This window comes from Phacochoerus africanus, chromosome 3, assembly GCF_016906955.1.
Source record: "Phacochoerus africanus isolate WHEZ1 chromosome 3, ROS_Pafr_v1, whole genome shotgun sequence".
Lineage (NCBI taxonomy): Eukaryota > Metazoa > Chordata > Mammalia > Artiodactyla > Suidae > Phacochoerus > Phacochoerus africanus.
In genome coordinates this window covers 109,649,249-109,671,684 of record NC_062546.1, presented here as the reverse complement: position 1 = coordinate 109,671,684, position 22,436 = coordinate 109,649,249, and the positions used below count along the sequence as shown (strand labels likewise).

The 22,436-nt window shown below is 38.5% G+C and overlaps 1 protein-coding gene across 2 annotated transcripts in view; it reads right to left on the bottom strand.

Annotated features, from left to right (window-relative positions):
• The window catches only part of TENM3 (teneurin transmembrane protein 3), a 706,293-nt gene that overhangs the window by 104,236 nt on the left and 579,621 nt on the right, over positions 1-22,436 (bottom strand). For both annotated transcript variants that reach the window (XM_047772297.1, XM_047772296.1), the window contains exons 7-12: positions 18,385-18,599; positions 12,488-12,698; positions 11,946-12,047; positions 11,556-11,750; positions 10,256-10,456; positions 4,273-4,458 (exon numbers count right to left, since the gene is read on the bottom strand). In XM_047772297.1, coding sequence (XP_047628253.1) covers positions 4,273-4,458; positions 10,256-10,456; positions 11,556-11,750; positions 11,946-12,047; positions 12,488-12,698; positions 18,385-18,599 — 1,110 coding nt within the window. The remainder of the gene's footprint in view (positions 1-4,272; positions 4,459-10,255; positions 10,457-11,555; positions 11,751-11,945; positions 12,048-12,487; positions 12,699-18,384; positions 18,600-22,436) is intronic.

Sequence of the window (22,436 nt, the reverse complement as noted above, 5' to 3'; positions counted from 1 at the left end):
AATACTCAAATATTACTCAAAAATTTGGTATTTAGGAGTTATCATTGCCCAGGATATTTATTTATTTGTCTTTTTAGGGCTGCACCTGCAGCATATGGAAGTTCCCAGGTTGGGGTCAAATTGGAGCCATAGCTGCCAGCCTATGCCACAGTAATGCTAGATCCTTAACCCACTGAGTGAGGCCAGGGATCAAACCTGCATCCTTATGGATAGTAGTCTGGTGCATTATTGCTGAGGAACTCCCTGCCCAGGATATTTAGTTAGTGTTGCACTTTTATGGATTCTGCCTACAGATATTTGTTCAGTAGAGGCTGGCATGGTTTTGTGCTACTTCTCTGTCCTTCAACCACAGGCTAATCAGATAGCAGTTGTCCCTTCTTTTCCTTAACAAGAAGAAAAGAGAGAGCCAAACCAGTTGAGTTGCCTTTGCATGGTTAGAGATTCTGGTTCCAGTCAAATACAGCAAATAGTGAACCTACTGACTTGAGACAAGTGTCTCCCAGTTCACAGGTTTGACCTTGATCTGCCTTAACTTGTCTGTAAAGAACTGTTTCAGAATACAGAAATAGCCATATACTATTCTAATTAGTCAACTATTGGAGTTTCCGCTGTGGTGCAACGGGATCAGCGGGGTCTCTGCAGCGCCAGGATGCAGGTTTGATCCCTGGCCCGGCACAGTGGGATAAAGGGTCTGGTGTTGCCACAGCTGCAGCAGAGGTTGCAACTGTGGCTTGGATCTGATCCCTGGCCTGGGAACGCCATATCCCTCAGGGTGGCCAAAAAAGAAAAAAAAAAAATCTAATTATGCCAACTATTATTTAGAAGCTAATTTTAATATTTCATATTTTAGAACTTGCTTCTGGATCCTCTAAACATTCTTTCCTATCTTAAGAAAAACACAGGTAAGGGCACGAGTACGAGAATCATTTGACCCCTTTATGGACAAAAGGTGACATTTTGATAGCCGAATATCTATACCAGTGCTGTTAGCACTGAACTACATCAGGAATCATTGTTTATGCTTATTTGCTGTGGAGCAATCATGTAAATTTATTTAGGAAAAGGTCTAACAATCATCAATCATAAATGAAAATGATATAGTCATTTTCATCATAGTACTGCTTGTCTTGTTTTTCTATCTGCATACATCACTTGTCAAAGTCTAACCCAAGAGAGGCGGCCTTGGGACAATGAATGCAAGAACGAATGTGCCGAATTCGCTGAACACACAATTCGTAAAGAGAGGACAATATGAACATGCTAATAAAAATATCAGGATGGAATCCCTTCAGGTAGTTGGGTGCTCAGTGAATATTCTAAATTCATAAGCCATTTTGCTATCAAAATGCTTACGGTTTTATGTAAGCATGAAGAGTTTATGAAGACAGTAAGATGACTCGTGAAGGATATTCTTTGCTTTCTGTTGGGAACTTTTGTTTGCTTCTAACTGTTTAATTTCTCCTCCATCTCTGTTTCAATTAACCTCCCTGTTTGTATTCAATGAGATGGCACATGATATGGAGAAAGGAAAAAAAAAGCCTTGCTGATTTATGAGTATTCTTTCATAAAGTGAAAGCTCCTTTCAGCCAGCCCCCTAAGTGTTGGAATTCAGAGGAAATGAACAGAACAGTAACTATCCTGAATGAGAAAACATACTGTCATTTCCTGGGCTGTTTAATCAGTGACTGACAAAGGCCTCCTTTTAAAGGGCTCCTGAGATTTCATTGTGGACATACACACATGTAGTAAGTAGACAGGGGAAAAGCAATGGGATCTTTGTACGCCCAAATTTGGAATAACTAGTTCTAACAGTATAAAAGAGCAAAACAATGATTTAAAGGTTCTTTACATCTTTTAAAAGGTTCACCTGGAAGGCTTATTTTTAAATGTAGCAGGTCCTTTACTTCCACATTGTTATGTACACAGAGTATAAAAGCAACAAAAATAAAAGGAAACAATAGAAAACGTAATTGTTCACGACCACAGTAAGACACACTACCTTATTAAAAAAAAAAAAAAATCCTGCTACTCACAAAAATCCCATTTGTTTTCAGACAACTGCAAAGTTGTTTAAGAACAGCTCCTCTGAGGGAAACTAACCAAGTGCTACAACCAAGGTCAGTGATGACACCTATGGACTGATTTGTTTGGTGGCTCTTGGGTGGCAAGTTAAATCTGCATAGGGACAGTGGATAGTGTACCTCTTCGTTTTCCAAGCTGTATCTACATGTGTTGGTTGCAGGTGCTAGGGTACAAATAATCAGACAGATAACCTTTTCCCTTTGGCTTGAATCAGTTCACTTAGGATGGTGACGGTGGGGTCATAAAATATGACGGAGTATAATTACCGGCACATTTTTCCTGCCATGCCTCTAACATGGGGCATTCTGGGATGGGGGCATGGAACTTTTGGGTCATGGGGATGTCACATTGTTTTCTGTTATGTCTGCATAAAGACACAGATTGCGGCTGTCAGTGTTTTTTGCCTTACTGTTGGCAGCCAGGGCCCTGCAGAGCCCCCCCCTTATAGAGCGGAGGAGGGGAAAGCCACATCTGGGTCAGAGGGGAGGATGAGTGCTCTGTCAGTGCCTCGACCGTGTGCCTTTGCCCTTGACTCCAGTGGGACGACAGGTTCCCCAGTTGTTGTTGGTAGCTCACCTTCAACATGTGAGACCGTAAGGACGTGCCACAGGTTAAGAGTTAACCTAAAGGTCAGATCTTCAGACATCTGCAGGCTTGGGTCTCAGCTGATATTAGGCAACTTGGATGTTCCCTATATCCATGAGGTCTTTTGGCCCACCTGGAGCAATGAACACCTGCTCTTCATCGGAGAGTCAGGAATATTGATGGCTGTGGCTGACAGAGCCTACCTGGTTGAGCAGCCCCCAGTAAAAACTTAAACTCTGAGCCTTGAATAGGCTTCCACGGCTGGAAACACTGCACACATGTTGGGACATTTCCCAAAGGAGCATGGTTCCTGTGACCTCTCCTGCTTGGAGAGAAGACCTCGGGGAGCCTCCACATGGGTTTCTCCAGACACCACCACCTGATAGGTCTTTCCCCTTTCTAGAAACCATCAAAGCCCTGAGCACAACTCTGCAGAGTCCTATGAACTTTCCAGTGGACTGCCACATGTGGGGGTGGCAGTGGGACCCCTGAAACAAACATTAGGGATCACGAAGACACAAAAAGAACGTTACTTAAAATTTGTAAAAGATACAAGTATGACAATTTATAAAATATAAGTGATTTCAATTCTTCCATGGAAAAAAATCCCTGTCTAACTAGTCACTTGTTTAAAAAAAAAAATGGAAGTACATAATCATATAGATGCATTGGAAGATTAACAGCTTTTAAGATACTGGGACTCCTCCCAAAGGCTTTATCAAATTTTACCCTAAGGACCTGACTCAATGTGGAAAAACACCGTATCGCAAATCATGAAATTTCTGTAGGACGGTGCCATTTATAATTAATGTTGTACACTTTCCCTGAAGTGAGGTAGAAATGTATTACTTTTATTGTGTTTCTTTAAATAAATGTTTTCGGGTCATGATTCAAATGGTAAAAGGAAAAGCACTGAATACCTTGGGAGTACGGAACTAATATATAAGTTCTGGATACTTTTGCATCCAGGCTAAATACCATTCACATACTAACATTTTGATCTTAAACACCTATTTGATTGTCTTATTTAACCAACAGATGTACTAGAACATCATCATATTTTAAGACGTGTTAAGCATATAATTTGTTTAAGAAAAGCTAGACTTGTGCATTTTATTCTACTTTACCTCGCCTGGTACTACAAAATAAAGTCATAAAAACTCAAACCTCTTTTTGAGACCCAAATAGATTGACAAGTGCTAAGATGCCTGATTCTGGAATCTACAGGAGCCAAAAGGGCTACATATTGGGAATTTTTTTTAAGTTAAAAAATATATATATATATATTGCTGTTACACAGCAGCAATGTAGAACACGAAAAAGAAATAGTCAATGGGAGCTGTTTTATAAGAAATGAAACCCTCAATTTTGGTAGCCATCCCCCTAACCAATGAAGAAAAATTCTTACACTTCATACTCGAGACAGTGGTTCTAGAAAGAACTGAACTGCAACTGGAAGATGAGAGCCTTCCAGGGAGTAATCCCTTTCGAAGAAAGAGGAGGAAGCATTAGTTGGAAGAGATCAGCTTTCCCCCGCTGCAAAGCAGCAGAGCATCTGAGCTCTTTTCCTGCCAGTGGGGCTGGGGCGGGACGGGGCTGGCCTACCGATGGTGCAGTGCTCTCCGTTCCAGCCCTGGCTGCATTCGCACTTGCCGTCCTTGCAGGTCCCATGCTCGGCACAGCGCGGGTGGCAGGCTCTCTGGTTACACGATGGACCCGTCCAGCCCTCTTCACAGCGACAAGTGCCCCCCATGCAAACACCGTGGGGGCCGCAGTCCACAGGGCAGATTTCTAGATGGAAAAACAGAGACAGCAGGGCGGGAGAGAAGGGTAGGGGGAGTGAGAAGGGGCGTTAACAAGTGTGTCTGAATGTTAAGGTGAAAAACAAAATCACTGGAAATAAATATGAAGTATTTACATACTAAGTAAATTTTAGCAGCAGTGGCTAAATGTAGATGTTCACTTTTTTTGTTTAATTTTACATGCTGCCATAATTGGGCATCAAATGTACAGGACAATTTCCTTCTATTATGCGGGAGTGCACGAACGTGCTCACACACAGACTACTAACACAACATAACATATGATTCATAATGAGAGGAAAGTATGTACACACACATGTATATGTTTCTGAGAGTATCTTTTGGCAGCTAGGAACATATGCACACATACATCAAGTTGCTATAAAATTGATGAACTATTTCAGTGTCTAAGCATGTCGGGTATCTAACAGGAGTTGGGTTTCAGCCCTGCAGCAAAAATTGAAAAGAGGTTATTTTTAATCCTACCATTTAATTTTAAAAAAATATTCAGATGCTGCCATTAAAAAGAATCCATTATTTTAAAAAAGAGTGAAAAAAGAGAATCAATTATAGTACGCACATTAGCTTGCTCCTGACACACAGACATGTTGGTTAAAGAAAAGAAATTGTTTTTCCCATTCAATATATCTGTATTGTTGGTGGATAAAAGTTGTTTAACAAAACAATAGAGAAAACCAGTTTAGTAATATATATAAGTACTGATTCTGGCATTTGAAAAGCAAGGTTTTACTAAAGGAGTTACTAAAGGAGTTACTAAAAGGAGCACGAATGACCAAAGGACTTTAAAAACAGTAACAACAGGTCAGGTCCTTAAAATAGAATTCAGGCCTCTGAAATAATTTTTTTTTTCTTAAAAAGCTTTCTCGAAAGCTTTATTTGGCTAAATCCAAATAAAGAAAGTAAGAGACAGAGAGAACTCTGAAGGCCATTTTATTTTTTACTCTTCACATATAAAGTTAAATAAAATGAACTATCCTTTTTAAGATTGAAAGACTTATTGCTTAGTTTTGGTTTTCTTTCAAAAATAAAAATGCTGAACGATAAAGACCTGGGGTCACTTCTAACAAACAGAAAATGGACTACAGTCATAACTATATTTTTTAATTTTTAATTTTGCTTTTTAGGGACATAAATGCAGCACATGGAGATTCCCAGGCCAGGGGTTGAATCAGAGCTACAGCTGTCAGTCTACACCACAGCCACAGCAACATGGGATCTGTGCTGTGTCTGAGACCTACACCACAGCTCATGGCAATGCCAGATCCTTAACCCACTGAGCAAGGCCAGGGATGGAACCTGCATCCTCATGGATACTAGTCGGATTTATTTCCTCTGTGCCTCAACAGGAACTGCAACAGTCATAATTTTAAATTTAAAAAAGTCACTGTGTATATAGTCACATGTTCCACATTAGTTGGCCAAATAACATTTCTCAAACACTGTACTTCACAGTGCTATAGAATTTTAAACACCAGATCAAGGCTTTATGAGAGTTGTAACATTTCTTAGAAACAACAGTCAGGACTATGAACTGGAAGGGAGTGGTATGTGTTTTTGCATGCCACCTTTTCCTTCTCATTTGAATTAAATTTTTGATTAAAAGATTCAAGATGGTTTGATTAACGTCAGAGGAAGAGAACATCACCTCAGCTCCAGAAGAGCGAGGTTTCTTTCTGCAGTACCCTTTTTTATTCAATCTAATCAATTTTTCATTAGGGTGAGGGAGTTTATCAGTGTTTAGCACACTAGCTTTGAGCAAGGTGCGTCCATCTTTGTAATGAACTTATTAATTAGAGTTAATTTAATTGAAGTGGAATTGGAGGACTAATGAATGGACAAACTGCTGATGAAGAGAGGGGGAAGCTCTGTTGCTTTCAAACCTATGAACTTTCTTATGGAAATGATTCATTTCTTCTCTTTTAGCAGTTTAACCAAATGTTTCTTCAGGTGTAAAACCTACTCTCTTAGTGAACTTAGATGTCTGAAGGTCATTTCCACCACAGCAGAAGAAGTAGCTGGTAAAGTGTTTTCCTTTAGGAGTCAGTGGGTTAGAAATTCCGAATTCTACCATGAGGAAACTTTTAAGTCACAGATGTAAATTAACAACGATGTTTTTGTAAACTTTATTATTATTTTTTAACTTCCCGCAGCATATGGAAGTTCCTGGGCTGGGGGTTAAATCAGAGCTGTGGCTGTGGTCACACCAGATCTGAGCTGCATCTGGGACCCAAGCTGCAGCTTGTGGCAATGCCAGATCCTTAACCCACTGAGTGAGGCCGGGGATCAAACTTGCACCCTCACGGACACTATGTCGGATTCTTAACCTGCTGAGCCACAACGGAAACTCCTGATCTGTAAGCATTAAATGAGACCTGTGTAACATGTGGACAGATCTGAGGCATATGAACCCAGTTTTCACAGGCTGGCTATATGCATACTTGAGATCTTTACTAAAATAATTCTGAGTTTTATTTTGGCAGCTAATAGCAAAGCTTAATTAAAGTTTTTTTTTTTCTGTGCTTAATTACTTTCTTCCAAAGAATACAGTTTTCATTATTCAACGCTCCATATTGAGAGTTTAATATATGTTAAGTTTCTGTTTTGCATTAGGGATTTAAAGATGAATAGGATGAGGATTTTCACTCATTATGTCTAAAACATTCATTTTGTATACAGGTGAAATTAGATGTTCAGCTAGCAAAATAATTACATCAGTGTGAAAAAAATCAGTCTAAGTATGTAAAATAGTGATATGTAATTTTGGCAGCCAATGTAATCTTTTAATTAATATTTATATATTTTTTTGCTATTCATAACAATACCATTTTATGAAGAAGACCAAATTATCTTTTGTGTTATTTAATATCAAATAATCCTTTGTAAAATAATTCGGGTAATCTATTAAATAACGTTACATGAAACAAAAAAGGGACTTTTTGTTATCCTTTATCCCTTTCCCACTTGGATAACTGTGGGAAACAAATAAGAATGAGAATATTTCAAACAAGCATTATTTAACAGCTAGTATTATGCCTATTTTACCGATGGAGCTGTCAGAGGCCTGAATTGAGTATCTTTCTTTGTACAAGTAATTCTATCTGTAAACTTTAATTGGATTTTTACATTTTTTTAATATAGAAGCGGGAAATGTAAATAAAACTCAAAAGAGAGAGGTAAATGCCTATTTTGATCTTGTAATTATATAACTTTTTTTTTTCCTTTTTACAGCCACACCTGCTGCATATGGAAGTTCCCAGGCTAGGGGTCGAATCAGAGCTACAGCTACTGGCCTACACCACAGCCACAGCAACTTGGGATCCCAGCTGCGTCTGCAACCTACACCTCAGCTTGCAGCAACGCCGGATCCTTAACCCACTGAGCGAGGCCAGAGAGCAAACCTGCGTCCTCATGGATTCTAGTCAGATTCATTTCTGCTGAGCCACGATGGCAACTCCCTCTTCTTTTTTAAATGAATTTTTGTTCAGATGGTTTGAGTGTCCAAACAGAAGTCATCACTCTCCACTTCTCACTCACCTCCCCACTGCTGCCCCTGTGCTCTGCCTACCCAGTGAGCCTCTCTCCTTCCCAACTTTCCCGCCTCTTTCAGAGACAGGAACATCCGCTCCGACCTCCCTTGTCTCAGACTTTCAGCTCTTCTCACCAACTTCCATGTTCCGTTTTATTTTTTCAGCATGTCCTGTCTGTTTTTCCTTCAAGTGTCCTTCAGATTTATCCTTTTCATTTCCAATGACTTAAAAGTAATCTGTGCCCTCATCCCTTTGCCCTCTGGAAAACTCCCCATTGTGTTCTCCAGTCCTCATATTTCATTCTTCTCTCGGACGTGTAATCCATGGGATAGTTCACCATATTAGTGGCGTCATTATGTTCAGTGAATTCCTCATTGTCTAAACTATCCTCACTAAACTTCATCCATCAAAACCAGCCCAACCCCATTTTTTTTTTTTTTTAGGGCCACACTCACGGCTTATGCATCAATTCAAGTAATTCCCACAGCATCTCTGGGAAGAATGTCATATGACCTAATCCACTTTATAGATGAGCAAACTGAAGCATACAGTAATTTCCATAAGGCTATATTGCTATTAAGTGGTACAGATTGGATATGAACCTAAATATCTGATTTCAGAGTCCATGCTCTTAAGTCCTTTCCAATACCGTTCCTCTAGTCAAAAAATATTCCTCCAACCATACCAACTGCAACATTTAAAAGAAGGCAAGAAATGTTAAGTCTCCTAGAAAGCTTTCACTATGCATTGAGACAGGATCATACCTCTGAATAGTGACTCAATTTAGCATGCTAATCCATGTAACACTCAATAGAATATACTGACACATACTGGTTTCTGAGTATTTCATGTATATTCATCTTATCTCCCCAATTCCACTGTAATTTTCAGACTGAAGCGGCACCTTTCTTTTCTTTCTTTTTCTTTCTTTTTGCCTTTTAGGGCCACACCCACACCATATGGAGGTTCTCAGGCTAGAGGTCGAATCAGAGCTGTAGCTGCTGGCCCATGCCACAGCCACAGCAACGTCAGATCCGAGCTGCGTCTGCGACCTATGCCACAACTCATGGCAACACTGGATCCTTAACCCACTGAGTGAAGCCAGGGATGGAACCTGTGTCTTCATGGATGCTAGTCAGATTCATTTCTGCTGAGCCATGATGGGAACTCAAAAAAACAGCATCTTTCTGAACCATGTGACAAGTGCATCATGGAATTAAATCATGAGTTATAATCAGCATTAAAAAAAAGTAGAATAGGGGAGTTCCCTTGTGGCTCAGTGGGTTAAGGATCTGGCGTTGTCACCTTGGGTTGCTGCTGTAGCGCAGGTTTGATCCCTAGCCTGGGAACTTCTGCATGCCAGAGGAGCAGCCAAAACAAAAAAGTAGAATAACAAGGTCCTGCTGTACAGCACAGGGAACTATATTCATTATCTTGTGAAAAGCCATAATGAAAAAGAAAATCAAAAAGAATTTATATATATACATACATATACATGTGTGTATTAACTGAGTCACCTTGCTGTACAGAAGAAATTAACACAATATTATGAATCAACTACACCTCAATAAAATTTTTTTAAAAGTATCAGTTTGTACCACTTTGTAAAGCTTTTGTTGCACTGATGGGAGTATATTCACATATATGTATATAAGGTCACAACGTAAAAATGTATTTAAGCCTGTAGGTCATTTAGGTCATGGTCAAAACTTTAAAGCTTCTATTTTAGAGGGAAGGAATGACTGATTATTCTTTCATCCCTATAGGGCCTGCCACAAAGCACAGAGATGGTGCTCAAAAACATGACTGAATAAAATTACTACCTGTCATTTCTATTACAATCACATAATTAAAAACTCAGTGTTGAACCATTATGGATATCATAATATCTCTATATATTTACTCTTTATTGTGATCATATTAAGTCTTATGTTGTCATATACTTTTTATTTTTTTTTTTTGGTCTTTTTGTCTCTGTAGGGACTCGCCTGCAGCATATGGAGGTTCCCAGGCTAGGGGTCAAATGAGAGCTGTAGCCGCCAGCCTATACCACAGCCACAGCAACGCCATATCCTTAATCCACTGAGCGAGGCCAGGGATTGAACCCGTAACCTCACGGTTGGATTCATTCCGCTGCACCACGATGGTAACTCCCTAAATTGTTTTAACAAATAAAATATTGCAATCTTTAGCTAAAGAGTGTTAAGCACTCTGTTGTACTTCGTGTATTAACCTTACCATTTGAGCAATCTGGGCCAGTCCAATTAGGGTCACAAGTACAGGAGCCACTTTCCTGAAGATACGTCCCATGCCCAGAGCACTGGTCTGGACACATGGTCTTGAGTATTTCACAGTTGTTACCACCCCATCCTGGATTGCAGTGACATTCCCCATGGATGCACACACCATGATTGGAACATCCAGGGTCCAGACAGTCAGCTAGTAGAAAGAAAAGAGAACAACTTTATGAGGAAATCTGGAAGATACACACAGCATAGGGAGATCAAAGAATTAAATCCCAATCTAATGTAGCTGAACATTTTGGAGACTCACATATTTACCTAATACTGCAAGAACTTGTTTCTGAAAATGCAGGAATTACACAATAAAACATTAAGAGTCATGCCATTTAGGTAACTGAGACTCTTGCAAGGATTTGTAATTCTCGTGAATTACACATTTCTGCTCTTGAGAGTTCTACTGCTTTCCGTTCTGCCTAATCAGAGAGTAATAGGTATTGGCTGCTCTATAAGAAAATTGGAATCAGCTGACCTAATCCATAACCACTGAATACTGACAGCTGTAAGGGACCCTCAAATGTTTGAGAAATAAATGAGTTGCGTACACTCTATCCTTCTTAATTCACTTTAATGTGCTTTAGATGACGAGATTTAATTTAGCAATTTGACTCAATAAAACTTTACACTTGTAGGGTCAATGGCCTGAAAATTTAATTCCAGCGACTTAATTGCATTACTTTGTGTGTGCAGATCAATAAAATCAATTTGATTGAAGAACGGAAATGGTGCTTTTCTGCTTTTTGAAAAAACAGTTCAATTACATTTTACAGTATAGCATCTGGACCGTCATCATTAACATACACTTATGGAACAAACCCCACGATGTCGTACTTTGTCCATTAGTATCTTATATTCAATATTCTGCCTTTCTAGAGATGCCCAAAGACTGGATTTAGAAGCGGGCATCAATGTGAAGAACTGCAAAAAACCGAAACCAAAACCATAATCCTCAACGAACGGTCCACTGTTGGTTCCAAGATGCAAACATTTGTTTACTTTCTCAGGGTGGGAAAAAAAAATTATTCACACAACTGAGAAAAAGCAAAAGGGTTCCTTGGTGTTTTTTTCTTTTTATGAGGTAAAATGTTCGTGAAGCCATGCATCCACGAATATGGAAATCAAAATTACTTTCAGAGGGAGGCATATAAAAAGATTGCTCTGCCAAATGAAAGGTTACACATATCATCTGTTTCTTTGTGATGAAAACAATAGACTTCTGCAAATATTGACATGTTTACCTTCTTCACAGTTTTCTCCTTTGTATCCAGAGTTGCAAGCACAAGAGCCCATGATACAAATCCCACGACCCCCGCACTGCGGGTCAATACACTGGGTAGTCGGCACATCACACTCGGTGCCCTTCCAGCCGCTGAAACAGAGGCAGCGGCCCTTGGAGTACTGGCCGTTGCCACTACACAGCACTGGACAGGCTGCTGTGAAACAAAACACGACAGAGGAATTAACAGCTATCTTTTCCATCAAGGTTCCCAAAGAAAAGGCACATCACTGGAACAAGTGGTAGGCCATTTTCTCCCTCCTCCCTCTTTCCTGTCTTGGTAGTTTTCTGAATTATTCGTGTTTCTACAGCGTATGTATAGTGGCTTCAGAAAAGAATCTCACTTGCATACCTCTTGAACAATCTGGGCCTAGAAATCCTGGAAAACAATGGCACGTTCCAGAAACACATTCTCCATTTCCATGGCAATTCCGGGGGCATTCCACCACAGATTCTGAAGAAAAGAAAAAGAAGCCAGCCTTGTTGTAAAGCCTGCCTCTCCCACAGGGTAAACTGTCAGTTTCATCATTGTTTTAGCTACATCTTGAAGGAAGTATGGGCAGCTCATTCCATAACCAAAAAAAAAAAAAAAAAGGATTCATTTATACCAGATTATTCGAGTAGTAAAGCAAAGCACTGCTATTGCCAATGCAGACGTTTTTAGGCATTTTTTAGGCTGTCCGCCTTCAAGATACGTCCAAGTGATACTTTCTCCCAGTGCCCCATGGTTTGTCACATATTCATAAATAAATAACTTAACAACTATTTCTTTCATTTACCTCAGGCTTTGCCATCCTAGGAATCACTCAAAATTGGCAAAGTCCATTTAGTTTCCATTCAACACAGCACTCAGGCTATAAGCCTGGAAAGTGATGCTTTAAAGATGGTTCTTACCTATAACAATGGTATTGAAAGACACCTGCTCCGCATTTTTCCCATCATTATAAAATGCCAGATGCCAGATTCCAGAATCCAAGTACTGGATAAAGCCGGCCTCGTGGAGGCTGACGGACCTCGCCTGTCGTCCGGCTCTTTCGGACTCAAGTAGGTTCCGCTGCTCTCTTGCAATCAACCTGCTGCCATCCAGAAGCTCGACAAAGTCGTACTGAAGATAAGGACAAGTAAGACCATTTAGTGGTCACAGAGAGTGTATGGCTGTGGCTGCCTCTCTCTTTCCTTTTCAAACTTTCCTCCTTTGCTCTAATAAACCCAATGTTATTTTTAAAGTTTATTTATTTATTTCCCCAATACATTATTTTTTTTTCCCCATTGCACAGCATGGTGGCCCAGTGCTCCATCATAAGTGACGAGACATAGTTCCCAGTGTTAGACAGCAGGATCTCATGTTAGAAAAAAGCTCCTGAATTGATAGGTCTTCTAGGCATTGCATTTATGGGACTGAGGATTCCCCACTGCACACCACTGATGTATTTAACCTTTGGAGACCATTTTTTCCCTTGATGGGCAACACGTTTTCCAAATTTATTCAATTCTTCTGACCGATAAAAAGCTTGTGAGGGAGATCCCATCATGGCGCAGTGGTTAACGAATCCGACTAGGAACCATGAGGTTGCGGGTTCGATCCCTGGCCTTGCTCAGTGGGTTAAGGATCTGGCATTGCCGTGAGCTGTGGTATAGGTTGCAGACACGGCTTGGATCCCGAGTTGCTGTGACTCTAGCATAGGCCAGCGGCTGTGGCTCCGATTCAACCCTTAGCCTGGGAAAAGCTTGTGAGGTTAGGCAGTTTGGGGATCCAACCATAAACCCATACCATTCCAAACCCAGCAGCTTTATTTTGGTTAGACCACTAGACGGTCTCTTAAGGTCTTCTCCTATTTAATACTCAGGTTGTAACTGCTACTACTGAATATACTCTGTGCCAGGATTATTTTAATCCTCATAGCAGCTCTTCTGGGACGGCACTACTATGTACACGTTAAAGACAAAGGAAATGGAAACCTGCTAAGTTTGAGCACAGTTAGATGCGTGGTCAGTGGTGGAATTGGTGTGAGAGCCCCAGTGTACTTGGCTCCAAAGCTCGGGCTCTTTTCACCCGCCCCCACCCCCCCCTTCTCTGTGACCCCCCAGTGTATCCATCCCAAGCATGATGGAGAATGCCATGGATTTCTACTTAGTTATGGTTAGATTAAAAACATACAGCAAGATGCCTTTACATCTCTGATCAAAGGTCTAAAAAAATGAAATACTGGCGAGGTTCTGAAGGGATGGCCCCACTCTGATCTTAAAGGCGATCATCATTAAACAATTTTTGTTTTAGCAAGATTAATCATGAACACTGGGTAGCTGGAAGAATTTAACTGGGGAATTTAAAGAGAGTTAAAAATACGGCATGTGATTGGTAATAGTGGGGTAAATTTGTAGCCAGAGATAATTTAGTCAACTTGGAAGACATGGCAAAGACTTTCCAACACAGTTTTAATACACTTGTTAGACAACAGTTTCTTAAAAGTAGGTTGATTCAGTTTCTATAAACTCTTACCCAGTTTCATTTTATTCCTTAGTACACTACAGCTATAATATATATACATATATACTACACTATAGCAAAAGTACAATAGAGCAATATATTATATATGTAATCATATATATATATGATATATATATGAGTCATTACTGTTACAGCGCTACACATGTGAATTATCAATATTGTGTTTTCAGAGAGATTCCTTAAGTGGAATTTCATCAGAAGTCTATTTAAGGAAAAGTTATTTACAATGAGTCCCTTAATACGATCGAATTGGAAAAAAAATCAGTTGTTGGAATTCCGAGACTCAGTGTTAAATATGTTGCCACTGTGCACAGACCTCATACTGCTACCATTGCACAGAAGTTAGAATATCTAATTTAGTTTCCAAAATACTAAATTTTTATATAAATATAAAAGCATTTTGTTATTTTGTTAGTGCAGTCAAACTGCATTATAACATCATTCAGCTGTGAGAAATATACAAAAAAGCCATAGTGTGATCAGTATTTAATTTTTTTTTCATTTATATGGTACAAGGATGCAAATAGTGCCTGATGTGGATATTGGAACTGCAAAAATTTCACTGGATCTGTATCCCAAAATTACCGGAGGAAATTAATTTAGCACTTTTGAAAGGTGTCTCATCTCAAATAAGTCTTTCATTTTCTCATTAGATTTAAATATTTGCATTTCCACTGCATATAAACATTTTTATCCCCTAACATAAATACAGTAACTGAAAAAATGAAAGGGAGGAAATTTTGAATTTGAATAGGTCTTCCAAGGCCTAGTAACTGTCACCTTTATCAAGGAAATCACCATTTGTATTGCACTATGAACAATACAATAAGGCTGGAGCAGTGGGCTTGATGGTGGTGGTGGGGTGTCTGTGGTGCATTTCACATACAACATCAGGAAGGTATTCAAATACCTAAAGAAAGTTCCTATTTAACAGGAAAGCTATCTCTGGGAAAAAGAAACAAAATATATGGAAAAGAAATTTAAGAACCTTTGTTCTTAGGGTGTAAGGTAATCACTTATGGGTAAACCCAAGTTTTGTTCTGTAGATACGTATTCATAAGATGAGATATGGATTTTTTTTTCTTTTTTTTTTGGCAGAGACGAGTCTTAGCATCTTATGCTACTTTTAGGACCAAATTCCAGTCTCATCTCTTTAGGAGAGCAATCATGAGACCAAGCTTACACGTGATAAAGGTTATCTCAGTGGCTCATTTCTGAGCAGATTATCCAGATTCTTAACTCAATTCACTTATTACAATGATGAGAGCTCAGAAACTACAAAAATTTCACTCAACTTTTAAATCAAATTTTTTTGGTGGTGGTACAATCTCACTGTAAAACATGGACATGGGGGGGAGCGACTTCAGAGATTACCTGATCCAACCTTTTCATTTTACAGAGGACACTGAAGCCCAGAGAAGATCAGTGATTTGGTCAAGGTCAAAAGGTCAAAAGGTGGCAGGGTGTGTGATTAGAACTCAGGTGTCCGACTCACGTGCTAAAGTAGCCTTCCTGCAAATGCACTTGAACGACACAGTCCCCTATTACCTGTAAAGCATTAAATTGCTTCCTTAGGCTCCTGACTGTCCAGGAGAATGAATTGGGCGGCAGGGAGAAGAAAGTCAATTGACTCCTTGGCAACAATCACAGGGACAGTTTTATAAAGGGTCACAAAGACTTTCAAAACTCCAGTGATTATTCTGAATGGTTGGCCAATTTTAATTATTTCAGGTTGATTTATTTAACGTTCCCCAGAACCAGAGAAATGTTCAATTTGAGCTGCTTTATAGCATATTTCATGTTTAAACACTGAACTCAGAAACAGCTGTTTGCTCTGCTGATCCTGAATAAACCAGACGAAGGGACTCTAATAACTGTGGGGCTTAAGAAAATGTGTAACCCACTTAAACACATATATTGTGGTAGAAAATAAAAGTGGATATCACATATATTGTGTTTAAATACCAGAAGAATTATGAAAAGACCCGAAACTACACCTTTTATTTCCCTAGTCTTATATGGTATATAACTTGCAAAAACTCAACCCTAAGTCTTTAAACCTTTAAAGTGTCCAATGCATCAGACAATTTTTTCTGAAATTAATTTGGTGAATTTATTTTATAGGTTACATGCTCACTGTTGTACTTAGTTTAGAGGTAGTCTCTTGAGTTACACAAAAATAATTAAATCTTGCATGTGATTTTTATATTTCACTGGATTATTGCTCTACCAAACGCAACCTATATGCTATAACTGAAGTCAAAGAGGGCCACTTCTACTTAAGAAAATCTAGTTATTACATCTTAGTGTTACCTGTAACATGAACTAGAGTTAAATGTAATTATAATCTAAAATTTAAAACTGCACACTAAGAGGAGTTCCTGTTGTGGCTCAGTGGGTTAAGAACTGAACTTTGTGAGGATGTGGGTTTGATCCCTGGCCTCGCTGAGTGGGTTAAGGATCTGGTGTTGCCACCACTGTGGTGTAGGCCATAGCTGCAGCTATGATTTGACCCCGGCCCAGGGAACTCCCATATGCTGTGGGTGTAGCCCTAAAAAGAAAAAAAATTCAACACTAGTATACAATCGGAGCTATCTGATACAGAAAGATAAAAGGTATTACTTTAATAATGTAGATATGAAAAATATTAAATCAGAAAAAATGACTACACCAAAGTATGGCATTAAAAAATTCATAGCTCCATAACTCATATACGCATATGAAACTTTCCCTGATCCATGACATTAGAGAAAGCATGTTCAATTTTTCTTACTCATTCTTTTTAAAAGACATTTTTTCATTAGTATATGGATCAATTTTTCTTTATAATTTATATTCTGAGGTTATAGAAAAACATTTTTCACAAATTACATAATATAAAGCATACATGAAAATATTCTGGTCCTCATTTTATAAATCAAATTCAAATCAGCATGAAATTCCATGGGTAAATAAACTGATTTTCAAGTATAACTTTAAATTTATCTAACAGTCAATTTATTTTTTTTAATTTTATTTATTTATTTTTTGTCTTTTTGTCATTTTCTTGGGCCGCTCTTGCGGCATATGGAGGTTCCCAGGCTAGGGTTCGAATCGGAGCTGTAGCCGCTGGGCTGCGCCAGAGCCACAGCAACATGGGATCTGAGCCGCATCTGCGACCTACACCACAGCTCATGGCAATGCCGGATTGTTAACCCACTGAGCGAGGCCAGGGATCGAACCCGCAACCTCATGGATCCTAGTCGGATTTGTTAACCACTGAGCCACGACAGGAACTCCTAACAGTCAATTTAAATTAGCCATCTCTTACATTTTTGGAATTTCAAAATGTATTTTTTGGAAGAAGTCTGGACTCCAGTTTTGTGGGATGCAATTAAGTAATTTCTCTTAGACATAGTGAGATCCCTTTAAACCACAATTTCCAATATATACACCATGAGCCAGTATTAGATTATGAAAAAGTGGGATTACTGAACTGAGACAATGGTGAGGTGATTTTCATGAAAGCAAACTGACTTTAAAGTTCTTTGAATCTATGATATAAGGGTATCTGAATTGTTTTAAGTGCCACACTAATGTGGTAATCCTTGGCTATCTGTCAAGGTCTCTTGCCTTTGTACTTCAGTGTTCATCATGTGTAGAAGAGGAATCGTGGCTTGAGTTCATATCATCATGTTTGTTTACATTCCCATCATTTCTGTATAAAGAATAAACCTGATACAAAGGGAAAAGTAATAACATATTTTCAACAGAATGAATACATGTTTGCGATGAAAATGTTATGCATCTATTACATGGAAGGAGTATGATCATTGGAAATTACCAAAGAATCTCTGTAAAATACTTGGGAAATCCACGGTGTTTTATTTTTGGTCATGCTCACAGGATGTGGACATTCCCAGGCTAGGGATCCAGCCTGAGTAACAGCAGTCATCAGAGCCACAGCAGTGACAAGACCAGATCTTTAACCCACTGAGCCAAGAGGGAACTCCAGTCCATTGTGTTTTACCACGTACTCAGATGATGTTCAATATTCATTAGGTTACTCACAGATTCTGTGCATTTTAATCAATCAATAATGATGAAAGCAAGTCAAGGAAGAAAATACCGTTCTTCCTACCAATTCAAAAACCTCAAGATAAGTGTCATCTACATTAAAAATTCTTTTCACTGTAAGAGATCAATATAAAAGTGGTCAACAGTTAAACAGCTGAACGTAAGAAAGAGAATGACTTCAAAAATGCAAACTAGCAGGTTTCATTTTATCAGCAGCAGAGCCTACCTGAGTGTGAGAAGGCGGTAAGCCTTTTCGGCCATATACTCCAATCAATGCATCTTTCTGAAGAGAGATATTGAATTTAAGAAACTGGGGCTGATCAATAAAGAGCTGTGATCTCCAGAAGATCCCAGGAGGAACCTCTTGAACTGCTCTTCGGCCAATATCAAGTTCTCCGGAATCTATGGTGTTATTTTCTTGTGTAAATCCACCCAATTTTCCTGAATGTAAGAGATTCATTGAAAAAATAAAAAATTAAAAAGAAACAAAACCAAAACAACTTTCTGATTTTCAAAAAGATCTTACCACATAAATGCTCAGAAATTTTATCTTCTGATAAATGAAATGCCCTTACTTGTTTCTAAATTTCCCTTTAAAAGTTTTTTTTTTGTGGGGGGGGGTCGATATTGTTCAACTAATTCTAATTTAGCACAGTCTTTAAGATATTTAAGTCAAAATCCTTTTACGTTCCCCAAAGGTATGCCTATTACTGAAGCTGTTTTCACACCTTCAGTCTTCCTTGATCACTTGAAGCATAATTATCTTACAAATTATATGCGTTGTTATTTCTTGGGAGAGATTAAGTCTGGTACTTATCAGTCATTCTAAACATACCATAACCCTGCAAAGTGTAAATTAAGGCAGAATAGCTTATGGAGATTTCCAAATCAACCCTTAAGCAAACAACAGAAACAATCAATGGCACTGATTCATGCAGTTCTCTCCAAACTGTATTTTAGAATGAATGACAAATCAGATGCTGGAAGGGTGGCAGAAAGGGGGTGGGGGAGGGGGACCCTGTGAGAGGAGGGGAAGGGAAGGAGGGTTAGGTTTAAATTCTCACAAAGCTTTTTAACCACGACTTTTCCTCTTTCCTTTTATCCTTATCTCAAAGTCACCACTGGCCTTTTGCACAACCTGTACCACCTCTCTCAATGACCTTCAGTGTGTTGAGAATAAAAATCTCTGCTACCTGAACCTCTGCCCCTTCTTGGACACCACCTCATTCCTTCCTTCATAGCCTGGTTTTAAAAAACAGATCCTTTTTTTGGTATGTGTTCCCCTCCTTTTCTCTTTGTTAAGATCCTTTCTAGTGATAGAGAAAGTTTTACAATTTGCCTTAAATGGACACAAAACCACACTGTCTCTTATTCCATGCCAAGGGTCCATGAAGGCAGAGGAACTGAATGAACGTGGGCAGATTATTCTCTATCAAGTCAATCTTTTGCAAGTTTCCAAGTTGACTTACTACTGAGTTTCTCTTCTTAAGAACACTGATCTGAATATTAATTTAGATATTACACAATGCTATATAATATCTGTTATACAACAGCCTCCTTAGAAGTTAATTCAAACTTTTTAGAGGCCCTAATTTCAAATCAGAGAGTTGTGAACTATTTTATTTTAATGACAGAGGAGAGAGTCTTCCATCTGTGAAGAGTTATTTAACACCAAGTTCATTTTTGAGTGCCTACCAGGGACACGGAATTGTAGGTATTACGAAGTATAACCTAGAGAGCAGAATCTTAGAGATTTTCTACTCTGTCTTCAATGGCTTCTGCCATCAAGCAACTAACTACCTGGTTGGGAAGACACCGTCACCAACTAAAAATAAATGACAATCTCAAACAACATATGGTTAAAGGGCAGAGGAAGGCTGAAGGCTGGAGGTGGAAAGGTTTCATAGAAGGGGTAAGTTCTGAGTTAAACTTTGTAGGACAAATAGGATAAGGTTTCTGAGTTGGCATAAAGATCACAATCGAAAACATGGCAGTGGAACTTAACATGTGTTAGGGTGATGGTGAGCAGAAGATCCATTTGGCTAGAAAAGAAATTAAGAAATTGGTTCTGGAGTCAGACAAAGTGGGTTTGAATACTGACTCTGTCACTAACTATCTGTGTGACCTGAAGGTATGTGCTAAACCTCATCTGTAAAATGAGGAGGCAATAATGCAATCACAGGACCACTGTAAGGATTACATGAGGTATTCTATATAAAGCACTTGGGTCTCAGGAGGCATCAAATGAATGGAAGGCATTAATGGCTTTGTCACAGGAGGCATGAAAGTAAGACTGGGAAATGATATTATGGAGACCCCTGAATGCAAGGTTAAAGAATTTGGTCTTTGCGAGTTCTTTTGTGGTGCAGTGGGTTAAGGATCTGGTGTTGTCACTGCAGCAGCTTGGGCCACGGCTGCAGCTTAAGTTCTATCCCTGGCCCAGGAATTTCCATATGCCTTGGGCGTGGCCAAAAGAAAAAGAATTTGGTCTTTATATTTTATGTTCATGAATTATTATGTTTTCAATTCTATCAAAGAGGATATTCCACTTCTTTTCCCGAAGGTATAAACACACACACACATATAAACTTTATGTTACTATGCATATAATTCACGGTATGTTTTAAGAATAGATACTTGAAATAGATTTAGTATGGGTAAATGATATTGTAATTCCGGCACTTACTTGTTTCTGTGGTATGTGTGTGTGTGATCAGGAGAAGCAGAATTCAAGATTAGTATGGAATGTGTCTTTTCATCATGGATGATTATGGCAGATATCCAGGTTATGGACTTTAGGGGCTGGAGTAATTGACAACAAATCACACTCATAGATAAGTGTGAAGTTTGAGAGAGAGCATGTTACTAGTAAATGTTGGGACTGTTTTCTACCTGGACTGCTGCATCCTACAATGACACAGGTACCTGCAGGTGCAAAGGACATCTATAGCTAAATGGAGACCCATTAAAGGTTCTGATCAGGCGAAAGGTAAAATGAAGTCATTGTTTCAAGGACATTAAAATACAGCAGTGTGGGAAGCCTGGAAGTGGAGAGATTAATTAGGATATAGTTGCAATAACCCTGGTATGAGGCAGGAGGGGGCTGTACAAGATAGCTTAATAAAGCATTGAGGTCCTGCTGTATAGCACAGGGAAATATATCTAATCACTTCTGACAGAACATGACAGAAGATAATATGAGAAAAAGAATATATATATAAATAATTATATATATATATATATATATATATATATATATATATATAATTGGGTCACTTTGCTGTACAGCAGAAATTGCAGAACACTGTAAATAAACTATAATAAAAATGTTTTAAAGAAGTCATTAAATACAGTTTTCCTTCCTTTTTTTTTTGTGATGTCCATAATCAAGGCAGTTAACCCTTCACCTATCAGGTGTTTTTTTGTTGGAACTAATTTACTAATATAAAATGCTCTTGAAAATAAAAATTCAAAATTGGGTTATAGTAATCATTGTAATTTTTCATGTATCAATCATAGACTATAAAGCATGCATCATTCACTAAAATTTAAAATATTTATCATGATATTAATACATATTCATTTTAGCAAAATTAGAATATACAAATAAAAAGATAAAAATATAACCCTATACTCAGAGATTATTTTCACTTACTATATCTAACCAACATCTTTCTTTATTCATAGGAATTTTTAAATACATGAGACCAATTTCTACTTTTCCTTTTGGAAGCTTCTGCACATGGAACCTACATTTGTCATCAATTAGTTTTTACTGAAAAGGTTAAGGAGGGGGAAAAAGAGAAATGGAAGTAATCTTCAGTGAGAAGCTACAACATGCCAGGTAGTTTCATCTGTAATGTTTTAAATTTCAAAACAACTCTATGAGGTTGATATTATTTTGAGATGAGGAAATTAAGGCTCAGAAAGTACATTACATACCCAAAGTAAGGGCTGAGTCAAGATTCAAATCAAGGTCTGCGTAATTCCAAGACTATGTGTTTTATATGATCTTTGCTTTTTATTAAAGCAAATATTTATTCCAAATTACTAGGTTTTAAATGTATTTGTCTATTCCATATAAAATCAGATATATTAGCTCACTGAGCCATACCAAAGAATCTGCTTAGCTTTCAATTTTAGAATATAAAATTATACTTACTTTTATTAGGTGAGAATGACCAGTTTTGCACGCCATGGATACTATGACATAATATTTTCTGCATTACAATTTATAGATTCCTGATAAGTTTTTGCTTTTTGCTCCATTTCTACATG